The 13,455-nt window shown below is 44.1% G+C and overlaps 2 protein-coding genes across 2 annotated transcripts; one reads left to right on the plus strand and one right to left on the minus strand.

Moving 5' to 3' along the window:
- On the plus strand, positions 1-4,445 carry LOC143121331 (uncharacterized). The gene is made up of 6 exons (XM_076281688.1): positions 1-37; positions 250-384; positions 935-1,159; positions 2,677-2,757; positions 3,052-3,132; positions 3,386-4,445. The coding sequence occupies exons 1-6, from the start codon at positions 1-3 to the stop codon at positions 4,309-4,311; spliced, it is 1,485 nt and encodes a 494-aa protein (XP_076137803.1). The 3' UTR covers positions 4,312-4,445.
- Positions 4,446-10,071: 5,626 nt separating this feature from the next.
- sagb (S-antigen; retina and pineal gland (arrestin) b) lies at positions 10,072-13,083 on the minus strand. Its single transcript, XM_076281539.1, has 13 exons — positions 13,036-13,083; positions 12,851-12,911; positions 12,716-12,760; positions 12,393-12,592; positions 12,171-12,230; positions 11,869-11,936; positions 11,630-11,765; positions 11,426-11,510; positions 11,235-11,310; positions 10,679-10,816; positions 10,466-10,543; positions 10,315-10,329; positions 10,072-10,138 (listed from the first exon to the last, which is right to left on the minus strand). Exons 1-13 carry the CDS (start codon positions 13,081-13,083, stop codon positions 10,072-10,074), a joined length of 1,077 nt encoding a protein of 358 aa, XP_076137654.1.
- Positions 13,084-13,455: the final 372 nt, after the last annotated feature.

Raw genomic sequence — 13,455 nt, forward strand, 5'->3', positions numbered from 1 at the left:
ATGGGGACCCGCGGCCCTCTCGGGTTACCTGTGTGTGGTCAGGGGCGCTCACTTCAGCTATATCACCTTCACAAAGTGCCCGTTCACAAAATGCCCGTTCTCATTAGTTTTGTTTTTTCTCTCAGGCCTAATGAGGTCATCTGCACCTGTGAAAATGATATACTGTAGGAGCAGAAGGCCCCCCCTTTTTAGTTTTTTGGCCACCTGACAAAGGAGAACTCCCACCACCACCGCTCCTCCACCTTTCAGACGGCTGTGACAGTGACACTGGTGTGGGCGGAGTGCGCTGGAATGTACAGGTGTATAAGAGGAGTTCTCTGGCCCCCTCCAGGCTATGCTCTCTGACTCACCTGAAGGAAGATGACGAGATTCACATGTGGTTCGGTAAGACTGAGGACACTGACCTGATAGGGGGTGGACTGGCTGATTTGCTGGCTAACGTGGGGATGTAGTTTAAGTATGAGTTTGGTTTTAGCAGTCTCAGGGGTTTAAGATGAGTTGGGGCCCAAACCAGATTTTTTGGGATGAAGCAATGCTTGAGACCATTAATTCTAAATTGGACCATGTTAAACAAACAAAATGTTTTTATGCTTTGGATTTATATCACATAGGTCATTATAATGTATTATTATTACCTATGTGATATTTATTTACATGTCAAATAACTATTTATGAACTGACCCAGAAATATATTCTGTTGAGGTTGCATGAACTTTAGAGTGCCAGTGGGATTGATCTTATATGATTTTACTTTCAGTTCTGGAATAGCAGTCAGAAGGTTATACTATGAAAGAGAAATAACAGTCAAGCGCTCCATTCTCAAGCATTCTCTTCAACTTGACTGTGTCTCCACAGACTATGAGAAGCCTTGTGGCTCTGCTGCTGGGGGTTGCAGCATGCTCAGCGATGACCCCCCCTCCGTACCCTCCCCCAGGTACCGACTACAACATAGACAGAGGGCGCATGCTGCCCTCCAACGACTCCATGATGATGGGCGACATGGGGCAAATGACCGGCGACTTTGACACCAGCTACTGCGAGATGCTGCTCAACTCGCCCGTGCCCCCCACCGCCGACCAGGTGCCCTGGTTCTGCATCTGCCACAGCTGCAAGGGCACCCCAGGGCCCAAGGGCGAGAGAGGGGACCTCGGCCTGCAGGGTGGGACTCCCATAGTTGATTTATGTGTTGCCGTTGGTCAGTGTTTGTGGAGTGTTGTGTTGAGTTAGCTGTCTACTTAGGTGTGAGACTTGACTTATATTCAGTTGTCAAGTCCTACGTCACGGGCCCAACAGCTCTTTCGTCCATAAACGTTTGCTAGTGCAGCCAGCCGGTTTTCACAAGCTGTAAACCTTGTTACCATCACCTTCATTTTGGTGAGGGGTAATCGATCGAAAATAAATTGATTAACTCTAACAATTATTTAATTAGAGTTTGAGTAATTAGTGTAGCTGTGCAGCCAGATGATATGATCAAGGGTATCGTCCAGGCCTCTGCGAAAAACTGGATTTTTTTAGGTTGTGGCAGCAAGAGAGTAGTAGGATGACAATTTGTTTCTCTGAATAGCAGGAAAAAATCATTTCTTTTACTGTCTATGGAGAAAAATGAGCGGCTCTGGGACCAGTTGGACCTGGAAAAAGAATTATAGGCACATTATCACATCAACCGAAATATTCTTTGCATCATCATATGCATCATCATATGAGCAGTGTTGGGCAAGTTACTTCAAAAGCGTAATGCATTATTTATTACTTGTTACTGTCATCTCAAAGTAATTTGTTACATTACAATATTACTGTCTTTGAATTGTAAGGCATTACACTACGTTTACATTACTTTCACCAAAATAACAGGAAATATGGATTTGGTGTTCTCAATAGATCTTCATGTGTTCAATGCAGCTCATTACACGGCAAGAGGTGATGTGGTATGGCATAATGACTGAGCTAGGCTTAAGGCTAACAAAAGAACAATATAATGTTTGCAGTTATGGCTCATGGGACAATGTAGGCCCCAAAGGCCAAAGGTCACTCACAACTTAATAATAATAAACCATAGTGAAATTGTATGTTGACTTTAAATGGTTCTCATCATTGCTGGTTGCCTTTCCTTCCACTTACAGTGGTGTAGACTTAATGCAAATAGTTTGAGAATAATGGCTACGATCTTTGTCTGTAAAAGCAACATTTTAGTTATTCTCACTGCTTGAAATGAGAAGTATAGCCTAACCATGTTAGTTCTGTTGCATGAATGGCAGAGATAACTCAAATTCCCTTTCTACAGTCATCTAAACAAGGCAATCAAATTCCAGGACCAGCATAGATGACTTTTTAAAATTCTTGGATAATCTTCTCTGGTGCCAATTGAGCATTTCTCAATTTTGGATTAAAAAGCAAAGTAACTTCAGTTACTGAGAATTGTACCGAGTAAAATATTACTGAAATTGTATCGGTAATGCCTTACATTACTGCATTGCAGCAAAAAGCAATGCATTACTGTAATTACATTACTTTTTTAATGCATTACTCCCAACACTACATATGAGTGGACGATCAGTTTGACTAAATCTCCAGTGTAGATGCTCCTGTCCTAGCTGGGTGTATGGGTTTTAGTTGTGCCCTTTATTCTGTGGTGGTGTCTCTGATCTAAGCCCCCCCCCCCCCCCTCTCTCTCTACAGGCAGACCCGGCAGCCCTGGAAGGAGAGGGCTCACAGGATTCCAAGGTCGTCCAGGATTCATGGGCAGACCAGGAATAAAAGGTTTGATTTCATACTGGAAAACATACCTGCATATATCGTGTTTAGTGGTAAATATGTTGTAGGTAATTTATTTAAGGCACTAGAATGAAAGGTCATGTTGTGTTTGGCATGATTGTGAAAATCTTTGTAATGAAGACCTTCTGTAAACATGGCTATTATGGGTAGTATCATACAATGAGAACAGTGATCGGATTGAATGTGCATTGGGTGTGTATTATTTGAATGCATCTGTATTCACCTGAGTGCACATTTCACCTGTGCCCATTATCTCCCACACCTGGCCCTATCCCACAGGTGAGAAGGGAGACGAGGGTCTGAAAGGAGACAAAGGCCCTGTGGGATTCACCGGAGACAAGGGAGAGCGCGGCTTCAAAGGTGAGTTTGCACCTGTGGTTCTCTCTCTCTCTCCTTTTCTCATTCACACATACACACACACACACATGCGCACACACACACACACACACACACACAAGCTTGGCCTGTTTACCACAGGAAAAGTGTTAACGTTCTAATCATCTAAAACATAGAATGGAATAGAATATTATCCTTTCTTCTATACATTTTTTACATTATTTGGGCAGATTATCCATTTTGACAAAAGAGATGACATTTTCCGACTGTGTTTCAGGTGATAAAGGTGACGCTGGTGTAGCTGGACCTCCAGGCCTAGCGGGACCCAAGGGGGATGACGGAGAGTGCCCTGAAATATGCGAGCCTGTGCAGGGTTCTGCCGGAGAACCGGGCCTTCCTGGACCTGTTGGACCCAGAGGTCTGCCTGGGGTGGCTGGGGTGGCAGGACCAAAGGGGATAAAGGGCGACATGGGCGTCATGGGGTTGTCCGGTAAGCCTGGGCCCGCCGGACCAAAGGGTGAGCAGGGGCAGAAGGGTGAGTGCAACTGCCAGGATGGAGACACAGGGGCCCCCGGCACCCAGGGGCCTAAAGGCAAGATGGGCGACCAGGGGCAGCAGGGTCCCAAGGGGGATGAGGGGTCCGCCGGCCCCAAGGGTGACCAAGGAGACATGGGCATGACGGGCATGCCCGGGCCCTGCACCCCGACTGTCCAGTCGGCCTTCTCCGCCGCGCTGGCGTACCCCTTCCCGATGCCCAACAAGCCCGTCCCCTTCCCTGCCGTGCTCAACAACATGCAGGGCCACTTCAACCCCTCGCTGGGCATGTACACGGTGCCCGCCAACGGCACCTACGTCTTCAGCTACCACCTGACGGTGTACAACCGCGTGCTCAAGGTGGGCCTCTTCCACAACTTCCAGCCGGTGGTGAAGACCACGGAGCCGGCCGAGCTGGGCACGGCCTCCCAGACAGTGGTGCTGCACCTCAACCAAGGGGACCTGGTGTGGCTCCAGGTGAAGGACAGCACCACCAACGGCATGTACACCAGCAACGAGGCCAGCAGCACTTTCTCCGGCTACTTGCTGCACCCCGACAACTGCGACGTGGCCCTCTTCCGAGACTTCTGGCCCGAGCCTATCAAGGGAGAGTACAACTGGGGAGAGCTGGAGATGCCCACCACGGCCGCCCCGACCATGACCCCCTAAAGCCTCCCAGAGCACTCTGGAAGTCACATTCCCACCACCAACTTTCCTGACAGCATCCTCAATGATATTCCCACCGTGATTCAAAACAACCATCCATACCTCTTTCCGATTTCTTAGTAGGACGTTCCAGAATGGTTTAGATCTTGTACTGCACAAACATTCATATATTACTGATTTAATGAGTTTTAATTATCTGTCATAGATTATATCTTAGATTGACTTTGATACTACCCTCTGCTAAGCTCTGCACTACTGTCAAAAGACAAGTACTCAGTCATTCTCTCATTCTATAATCTGATGTGCGTGTTTTCTTCCCATGCTGTGTCACTCCATCGTTGTAAGCTATGTTTGAGTCAGTGTGTTTGCTAGTGATGGGCAAATGAAGCTTTGGTGAACCACTAAACCACAGCAGTGTGAAGCTAGCGACACTAATGAAAAAATCCAATATGGCTGCCACATGTAGATTTTTCAACATAAAAGTCCTTACCCAAACCAGTATATGTAACCAAAAATATTGGTTTGCTAAGGACTTTTATGTTGAAAAATGTATGTCGGCCATCTTTTTGCTTTTTAGCTAGTGTCACTAGGTTCACATTGCTGTGGTTCAGTGGTTCACCAAAGCTTCATTTGCCCATCACTAGTGTTTGCATTGTAATCTGATTAGCACCTCATTGTTGCATCTCCTTCAACGGTGTAGGTTTCCCCTGAGGACCACAGTAGGACTTGTCTCCTGGCAAAACCCTTTAGAACCTGTCCTTTTGTAAAGTGATTAGAGCCTATGTCCTGGGACATCAGACACTCTCTCTGTCTCTCCACCCACTCCCAAAAGGCTGGCGTCTGAATAGCAGGACCCCATTAGGGGGATCCATAGAGGAAGTGAGGGCGTACCCCATAAAGAGGGTGGGAAAAGTCACATAGGGACGAATGCCTGCAATTAGGTCAAGTTCTGATGGGAGTAGCCCACAAGTACCCTCCAAGTCCTGGAAGTGCTGTTATGGCTCTGCTGGTAATGTGACCCAGTGATGAAGAGGAAACAGAAGCAGAGAAACAGGCCTGAGAGTCTGGGTCCTCTGGTCTGTATTAGAGCCTTGTTATTGGCTTCATGCTGGATAGCTACAGTTCCGATGCCTCACCTTCCAAAACACACTGCATGAGTTGATTCCAATTCAGCTGTTCTAATGTTTTACTCTGTACATTGTTCGTCCTTGATAAATAAACTATTGATCCAAATGTCTCCTAGTTATATTTGGGGTACTGTTACAGATGGGATGAAAGATGTTTCATCTCTATATACATTACACAAGTTACAACCCAATAAAATACAAACATACATGTAAGTAATCAAATAGTTTATATCATGAATGTCAACAATTTCAGTACACTATTTTTTGAAGAAAAGAAGAAACATTTCAGTTACAATACATGAGCCCTATGTGAAATTCCTCTTCGAGTGAAGTACCAAACTAAGTATATAATGTCCAAGATGTCCATAAGTATTTATATACATTCACAAATCCATTTACTCTGCCTAGAACCTCCTACAAGCCTTAAAATAGGTCTACGTGGCGTGCTCCACTGGGAGGGTATTGTCTAAAATAGAACATAGCGCATATGGGAATATTTCGCTTGGTGTTGCTTTCAAAGAGGTCTGGAAAAAATCAGCGCATATGGAGCTGTGTAGCTGTGATGGTGGGACAGACAAAGAGGCCTTCATACAGGAGAAACATAAAACCCATAACGCACAGCGTACATACGGGAGCCTATGGCTCTTCACGCTACAACATCTGTCATGTTCAACCACTGTCACGGATGGTGGGGGTGGGGGGCTACTGTAGTACATCCTGTTTATGGAAGGATTTAAGTATAGTATAAGTATATATACTCTTTTGATCCCGTGAGGGAAATTTGGTCTCTGCATTTATCCCAATCCGTGAATTAGTGAAACACACACAGCACACAGTGTACACACAGTGAGGAGAAGCACACTAATCCCGGCGCAGTGAGCTGCCTGCAACAACAGCAGCGTTCGGGGAGCAGTGAGGGGTTAGGTGCCTTGCTCAAGGGCACTTCAGCCGTGCCTACTGGTCGGGGTTCGAACCGGCAACCCTCCGGTTACAGGTCCGAAGTGCTAACCAGTAGGCCACGGCTGCCCATTATTCAGGTTCTGGGGTGTGGTTGGCTGCAGCAGGATGGTGAATAAGACCAGCTGCTTTGTCCAAAAACCTCTGGCCCTCTAATGAAGACGTTTCTCTCCCAAGATGTTTATTGTGGATCACACACCATCAACCTCTGCTGAGCGTCAGACAGTATTAGACCTATGGCTAACTAGACACCATGTGCTCTACAGCTGGCTATGGAAGCATATTACTCTCAGCAGGTCCAGACTGTTTTTCAGCAGACTCCTTTCTAGGTCGACTCCTGAGACGGTCGACGTCTTTCTGTCCGAGGTGGGGATGAGGGGGCAGTGAGGTGCGCCAGGTGAAGATGCCGAGCTCCTGTGCCTGATACCCCCACACCCCCACGCCCCAACCCGTGCCCGTGTTTCTCAGCCCTCGGCAGGGGAGTCCTCCTCCTCCCCGATGATGCCCTTCAGGTAGACGCGCTTGAACTCCTGAAACTCAAGATCTCCCTCACTGCAGGGACAAATAACACGTGTGACCAAACTAATCCAACACACACACAGACACCACAACACATAGACATGAACGAACACATGGATGCGATTGCGAACACACATAAACAGACACACTGATCACGGACGCACACAATACATTTAAGCCGAACCACAAACATATACAGATAAAGGCATATCACTCATATACGGAACCCTAGAGAGGTGCAAGATATTTTTTGGTAGGCTATATATCCAGAAAATGTGTGCTCATTTTACTAATTACAGGGTTCCTACACATTTTCCATTTAAAAATTCCATACTTTTTCCATATTCCAATTTCCAAAGTTCCAGATTTTTCTGATCATAATCTTGAAACACTTAATATTCGTCCATTTAGTCAGGTGATTTTTCTATGAGCCAGCTGGCAATTTGTACTCGCTCAATCCAGTTGTCATCAACTTCAGACTGTAACACTTTTGCCATTCTATCTGGCGCATCACAGTTTTCAATGAATAAATACAACCACAAGGTTTTGTTTTCACCGAGCGGAGCTCATAGACCAGGGGTGTCAAACTCATATTAAGTAGTGGGATTTGTTGGAATGAGACCTCGTGGTGGGCCGTCATTGTCATCATTTTCTGCATGGGTATCAGAGTGTTATTTGATGATATCACTTATGAGCAAACAAGTAAAAATAATGTACTGCTGTCATATACTGCTCTTTCTCTCTTGAAATGCTCTACTTCCATGTTAGTTTTTTTGCTTCTTCCTTCCTGAAAATGGTTTGTAGTGCTAGGTTATCAATTTATCATATCATAGAGATGTTGCTTATTACACTTTGTTGAAGACAACTGGATGTGATATTTTTTTTCTAATTTTCCTTTCCCACTCAAAACTTCTTGGGGGCCGTATGAAACCTGCTGGCGGGCCTGATCTGGCCCCCGGGCCTTATGTTTGACACCCCTGTCATACAGTGCTTTAAGTCAGAAGGAAATGTCATTACCGCAATGTCTGGGATTTGTCCTCAAAGATACAAAAAAATAAGGCCCAAAATTTTAATTATGGAAAAAGTCTGAAGTCTACTTAAAGCTATTTCTTTATTGAGGCAAAATCTTTTTGATTTAATTCTACGACAAAGATCCTCCTAAGTACGATCATCAGTCGAACGCTCCCATATGCCACACAACAGCTTTAGTTAATGCATGAGACACAGTGCTCATTGACTGAGAGCCCTAATTTCAGCAATGGGGAAAGTGCAAAGTCAATGTTTATAATTTAAAGAAATGATTTTAATGTTATTTTAATGTAATATAATATGCTACTATGTTGTATGCTAATACTCTAATATATAGAAAACTGTGACAAGACATGAGCACCATAAGACCTAGAACTGCACACATTTTGCCATTTTAGATCTATAGCTATCTATATATCAGAAAACTCACACTTGCCCATTGTTGGATCATTTTCGTTGAGGAAGTGCTGTGTTGGAAGGTGCACTCACATTTTTAGTTTTCCGTAGATACAGCTTAGCCTACATATGATAGAGTCTAGTTCACTGCTGGCTGAGGCCTCAGAAATCAGATTTTTTTCTGAGGACCCTCATAAAATTGTATCTTGGCAATGTGGACTGACAGTTAAGCTACACAACAGGAATGGTTCATTATGACCTGAGTAGTGATTAGTACTGTAGCTGCAATAGTCTGGAATTACAGATATTTCTCCATACCCTTTTTCCTTTTTTCCATACTTATCCATACAAATTCCATACTTTTCCATACCGCGTAGGAACCCTGTAATTAGTGTGCTCATTTTACTAAATTGTGCTCTCATTTTACTAATTTGTGCTCTCATTTTAATTGTTGTAAATTGAGCGCACAATATAGTAAAGCGTGAGCACGATTTAGTAAAATGAGCACACAACATACTAAAATAGGACCACAATTTAGTAAAATGATACATAAAAATATCTTGCAATGACACCTCCTGGGCTCCGTATTCATATACTTCTCCCTTACTTTCCATGCACACACAATCAGATATTTGGAAGAAGCTTGAGGAAAACAAGCCTCAAGTGCAGACACAAGTGAAGGTGTCAGCCAGACGAGGAGATGAGAAGGGAGATAATAAACAGACTGTCACAAGAGGCAGACAGACTCCTGCTCAGTCTCCAGAGACAGCGCCTGCATGTATATGCCCTATCCCGCACCTTATATAACGACCCAGTTCAGTGGATCCCTGTCCTTGCGACAATGGCTCAAAAAATGAGGACTCGCAAGAAAGGACGGTATCACGTTTAAAGGGATGACTAGCTCAGCTTGCCTTCTTGCGTGCCTATGTCCTTCACTCGCCATTGTGCCCCGCTGTTACCATTGTGATCCGAAACATTTCGACATAACGGGCACAATGTGCCAAACAGGCTGTGCTCATGTAATCAAAAACGCTGAGCGAAATGTGAGGCTAACTAATGAGCACAGGTTCTATCCATCAACTCATCCAGGCCGGGAACAGGTTCTATCCATCAACTCATCCAGGCCGGGAACAACACTCACCTCTCTTTCTCTGCAGGAGAACACAAACAAGGGTGCAGCATGAGGATGAGAGAGAGAGAGAGAGAGAGAGAGAGAGGGAGAGAGAGAGAGAGGGAAAGGGAGAGAGAGGGATAGAGAGAGAGGGAGAGAGAGGGAGTGAGGGAGAGGGAGAGAGAGGGATAGAGAGAGAGGGAGAGAGAGAGAGGGAATCAATATAAATTCAAACAGAGGAAGAATGTTTTCATTTCAAATTCATTGTACCCTGGTTCTATGGCCCTACACTGGTTGGAAGGAAGTACACTGAGGACAAGTAGGTTGCACTAAAGCAAACAGGGCAAGTCTTTACAGTAAAGCACATAGCAGTCTCTCTCAGGGATTTATAATGGTCAGCAGGGCTACAAGCTGATTACATGCATTGGCCTTGCGCAGGCATTTGAGAATGGGTTTGTGTCCAATCAGCAGACCATTTGACATGTCCACTCTGTGTCAGCGGGAGATTACTGACATCGCGTATATAAATGTGGCACTAATCCAAGAGGGATCACTGTAGAGAAGGCAGCATGTTCTAGAAAGGCAGTGTTGACATCCACACATCAATTACCATATGTGTGACAGCTAGAGGGGCTTACCTGGGTCAGGTTTGGGGTGCATGAGTCGGAATGGCACCTCCACAGCGACCTCACTAACACACACACACACACACACACACACACACTCGTCATCTCATAAGCAATCACATAATCTTACGTTATATAATATGTACAGTATGTAAACATTGTATGATTGTTGTTGATATAATGTGTATGTAAACATTGTATGAATGTTGTTGTATGAATAAGCTTATGGAAAAATGTCTACCTTGATCCAATTAACCTGAAAACAAAACAAACGGGAGAAATCAATTGAAACATAGCAGAATCATTCAAATGAAGATGCCTTCTCTCTTCTCTCTCTTCTCTCCTCCCTCTCTTCTCTCTTCCCTCTCTTCTCTCTGTGCTATGCTACTCACCCTGCAGCCAGCACTCTGACAGCCACTCTGTAGGACACCAGCATCCCCAGGACCTCCTTCAGCACCTCTTCCTTCACACTGCACTCACACACACACACACACACACACACACAGAGAGAACACAAGGTCAAATAGTTAAAAAAAAACATAAAGCAAGACCACATCAGTACATATATGCGTACATTTCCCTTAAAAAGCTGAAAATGTGCTCACATGCTGGAGGAGGCGAGGTTGGTGTCCTCATGCTTTAGCTTGCCATCCAGTGCCAGCCCCCGCCTCTCGCGGGCATTGGCCAGAAGTGGCACGAGCGTATAGCTCTTCTTAAATGAGGTGCCCGCAGGAATCACGTTTCTGTAAGTGAAGGGCTGTGTTTATTGCCATATACTGTACATGTATTCATATTATAAAGCTTAAATAGTAATACTTGTTTACATCAAAAAATCATCTGAAGTCATACATGGTGCTGCTATTAGCAGCGTAATCATATACCATATAATTTCATATACATTGAAACTCATCTTGGTCTAAGGTCTAAGATGCATAGTTGCTTTGTTACATAACGTCACAGATAGTGAATGATCTTAGACCGACAATAGGGGAATCAAGTGGGCTTATGATAGTATTACACAGGGAATACATTGACCACTTAATCTGCATGTGTATAAAAGCATGACGCTTTCATAGTATTAAATGTACCGTAGTAGTGTATGAGCAGTATGGAGGGAGAGCTGAGAGTGTAGAGTTAAGAGAGTGTGTGTCTATCACTCACTTGTTCTCCTCAGACGCTGCCACTGACTTCACGTATTTGTCATTGGAGTAGAGCACCACTTGGGTCACCTGTTCCACTGTGGAGCACAGTCAGCATGTTAATGATGTTATTGCTTATAGACACAAAATCAAACAAATAAAAAAATATACAAAATAAACATCTAGTGACAAAACGATGGCCCTTCGTTATACCTGAGACGGAAAGGTCTTTGACATCTTTGGCAGAGCTATTGCTAATGTCCACATGGATGTTGATTGGCTCCCCATGGTAGTATGTCTGCAGAGGGAGGATTCAAGCAGAAATATATTTTACTTACAGCCAATCAGCTTACATTATGTGCATGATTGTCTCAGTGTTGTCAGGTCAGGAGTGACTATGATGGAGTTTAGGCTCACGTCTTTGTCCAGTTGGACCTTCATGTGCAGGGGTTTCTCAGACATGACAAACTCACAGGTGGTCTCACCAACAGGGGGCTCTGAACCTGCTTCAGGGGCATACTGGATCTTCCTAATGGCCAAACGCACTGAGCTCCTGTCAGAAGTGTGGAGATGTTTAGTGAATATGTGTCAGGGAGTGGACATGTTTCTAGCTCCATCAACAACTCCTATCCTCTAATTATAAAACAAGCATGTACCTCTTTTGGGCCTTCTCATCCTGGGTTTCTCCACAGAAAGCCTTCACCTCAAACTCCACTGCACAGTGCTGGAAAAACCAAGTGATTTTTTTTCCATACACACTCCACTTTAAGTACATGATATTGGGCTCATGAAAGAGTAGGCTTTCATAACTGTATTTAGACATAGCCTTTTTAAATATATCTAATTTCTTATTCAGGACAGACTCGCTGACTATAATATCAGTAAATCTGGAATATGTCTACAATAAGGTGAGAATGATTGGGATGGTTGGTGTCTGGTGACTGGAAGACATGTTTACCTTTCCAACATCATTGGATCCAGGCTTAAGGCAAACTGAGCAGGGCAGGTTGTCTGGAAACTAAGAAAAAGACACACATCAATACATTATTATTCTGGATTTTTGATCAAAAATGTAGAGAATACGTTCATCTTGTACTTTGCGGTGGCTTGCAGGATGTAAAAAGGAACAGTAGTGATTTGGACTATTGTGGTGTTATAGCCAGTTGTTATACATGCCCACCTCGAAGAAGAATGGATAGGCATCATGCCCGAGTTTGCGCAGGAGTTTCTCCTGCATTTGGGTGTGTGTGCTCCGCTCCCTGTCTTCAAGGGGCGGGTACACCTGTCGCGTAGTCAGGAAGATGTCCCGCCGAAATCCTATACCCATCACATCCATGTCGTCCCTCCCATAACGGAACGTGCATGATAGCATCACGAACACTAGGGGGCGACAGAGATATAGGAAATAACCTAAATAACTGTGTCCAATACACTCAGTTAGTTGTCCTATAGTTTTTTCACAGTAGCCTACTTCTTAAAAGACGAAAATGAAGTAAAACAAACCTTTTTTGCCTTTTACTTGTTCCGGATCGACCAATACAACTCCATCTGATAAATATACAGTACAGTCAGACAAAAATGGCATATATTGAACAATTACAACAGAGAAATCATCTCCTCACTTGGTTTTAGACTCACCTACAGGGTCCACAGAGTCACAATGATCCACAAAGTCTCTCTTCGCCATATAAACACCCACCTATACCAATACAGATAGGTGAAGGTGAGATTTCCTCTCACTCAAAGAATGTTTTTGACCAAATGGCACTAGACTTGTGTGTATTCTACAGTAGTTCAAACAGCAGTTGTACTGGCCTACTTACAGACTTGTCCCTGGAGAGCTTCTTGAAGACAACATGTTTAGGACTCATGGTGTCTACTTTTTATACACCAACAACACAGGTGTATGAAGTTACCACTGGAGGATCTACATACAAACATACACATTATTTTTCCACAGTACACAGATGTTAGAATTAATTTGCTGCCCCTGTGTCTTCTCATTGACTGCATTAAAAGTGACATGGGAAAGAACTGTTCAACAGGGTATGGTTTGAAATTAGCCTTATAGCATAATTGACAGTTGTTAGCTTCAAGGCTTCAACAACAAACAGCTACTATCTAGGGTCAGACAATGCATAACACCAAAGATAATAACAGTGAAGCTGTTAGCTAAGCTTGACTCACTGAACCTGATAGATAATTTACAGATAAGTTATTTCCACGATACTCCAAAAGTTTTC

This window comes from Alosa pseudoharengus, unplaced genomic scaffold, assembly GCF_046254945.1.
Source record: "Alosa pseudoharengus isolate Yale_2024_CS ecotype anadromous, Long Island Sound unplaced genomic scaffold, YU_APseudo_1.1 YU_APseudo_1.1_scf_13, whole genome shotgun sequence".
In the NCBI taxonomy this organism is placed as follows: Eukaryota; Metazoa; Chordata; class Actinopteri; order Clupeiformes; family Clupeidae; genus Alosa; species Alosa pseudoharengus.

Coding starts and splice junctions, on each gene's coding strand:
- LOC143121331 (XM_076281688.1), top strand. CDS start 1: ATGGGGACCCGCGGCCCTCTCGGGTTACCTGTGTGTG. Junction 385..934: donor CGAGATTCACATGTGGTTCG/GTAAGACTGAGG, acceptor ACCCTCCCCCAG/GTACCGACTACAACATAGAC. Junction 1,160..2,676: donor AGGGGACCTCGGCCTGCAGG/GTGGGACTCCCA, acceptor CTCTCTCTACAG/GCAGACCCGGCAGCCCTGGA.
- sagb (XM_076281539.1), bottom strand. CDS start 13,083: ATGAGTCCTAAACATGTTGTCTTCAAGAAGCTCTCCAGGGACAAGTCT. Junction 12,231..12,392: donor CCTATCCATTCTTCTTCGAG/GTGGGCATGTAT, acceptor TCTTTTTCTTAG/TTTCCAGACAACCTGCCCTG. Junction 10,544..10,678: donor AACCTCGCCTCCTCCAGCAT/GTGAGCACATTT, acceptor GTGTGAGTGCAG/TGTGAAGGAAGAGGTGCTGA.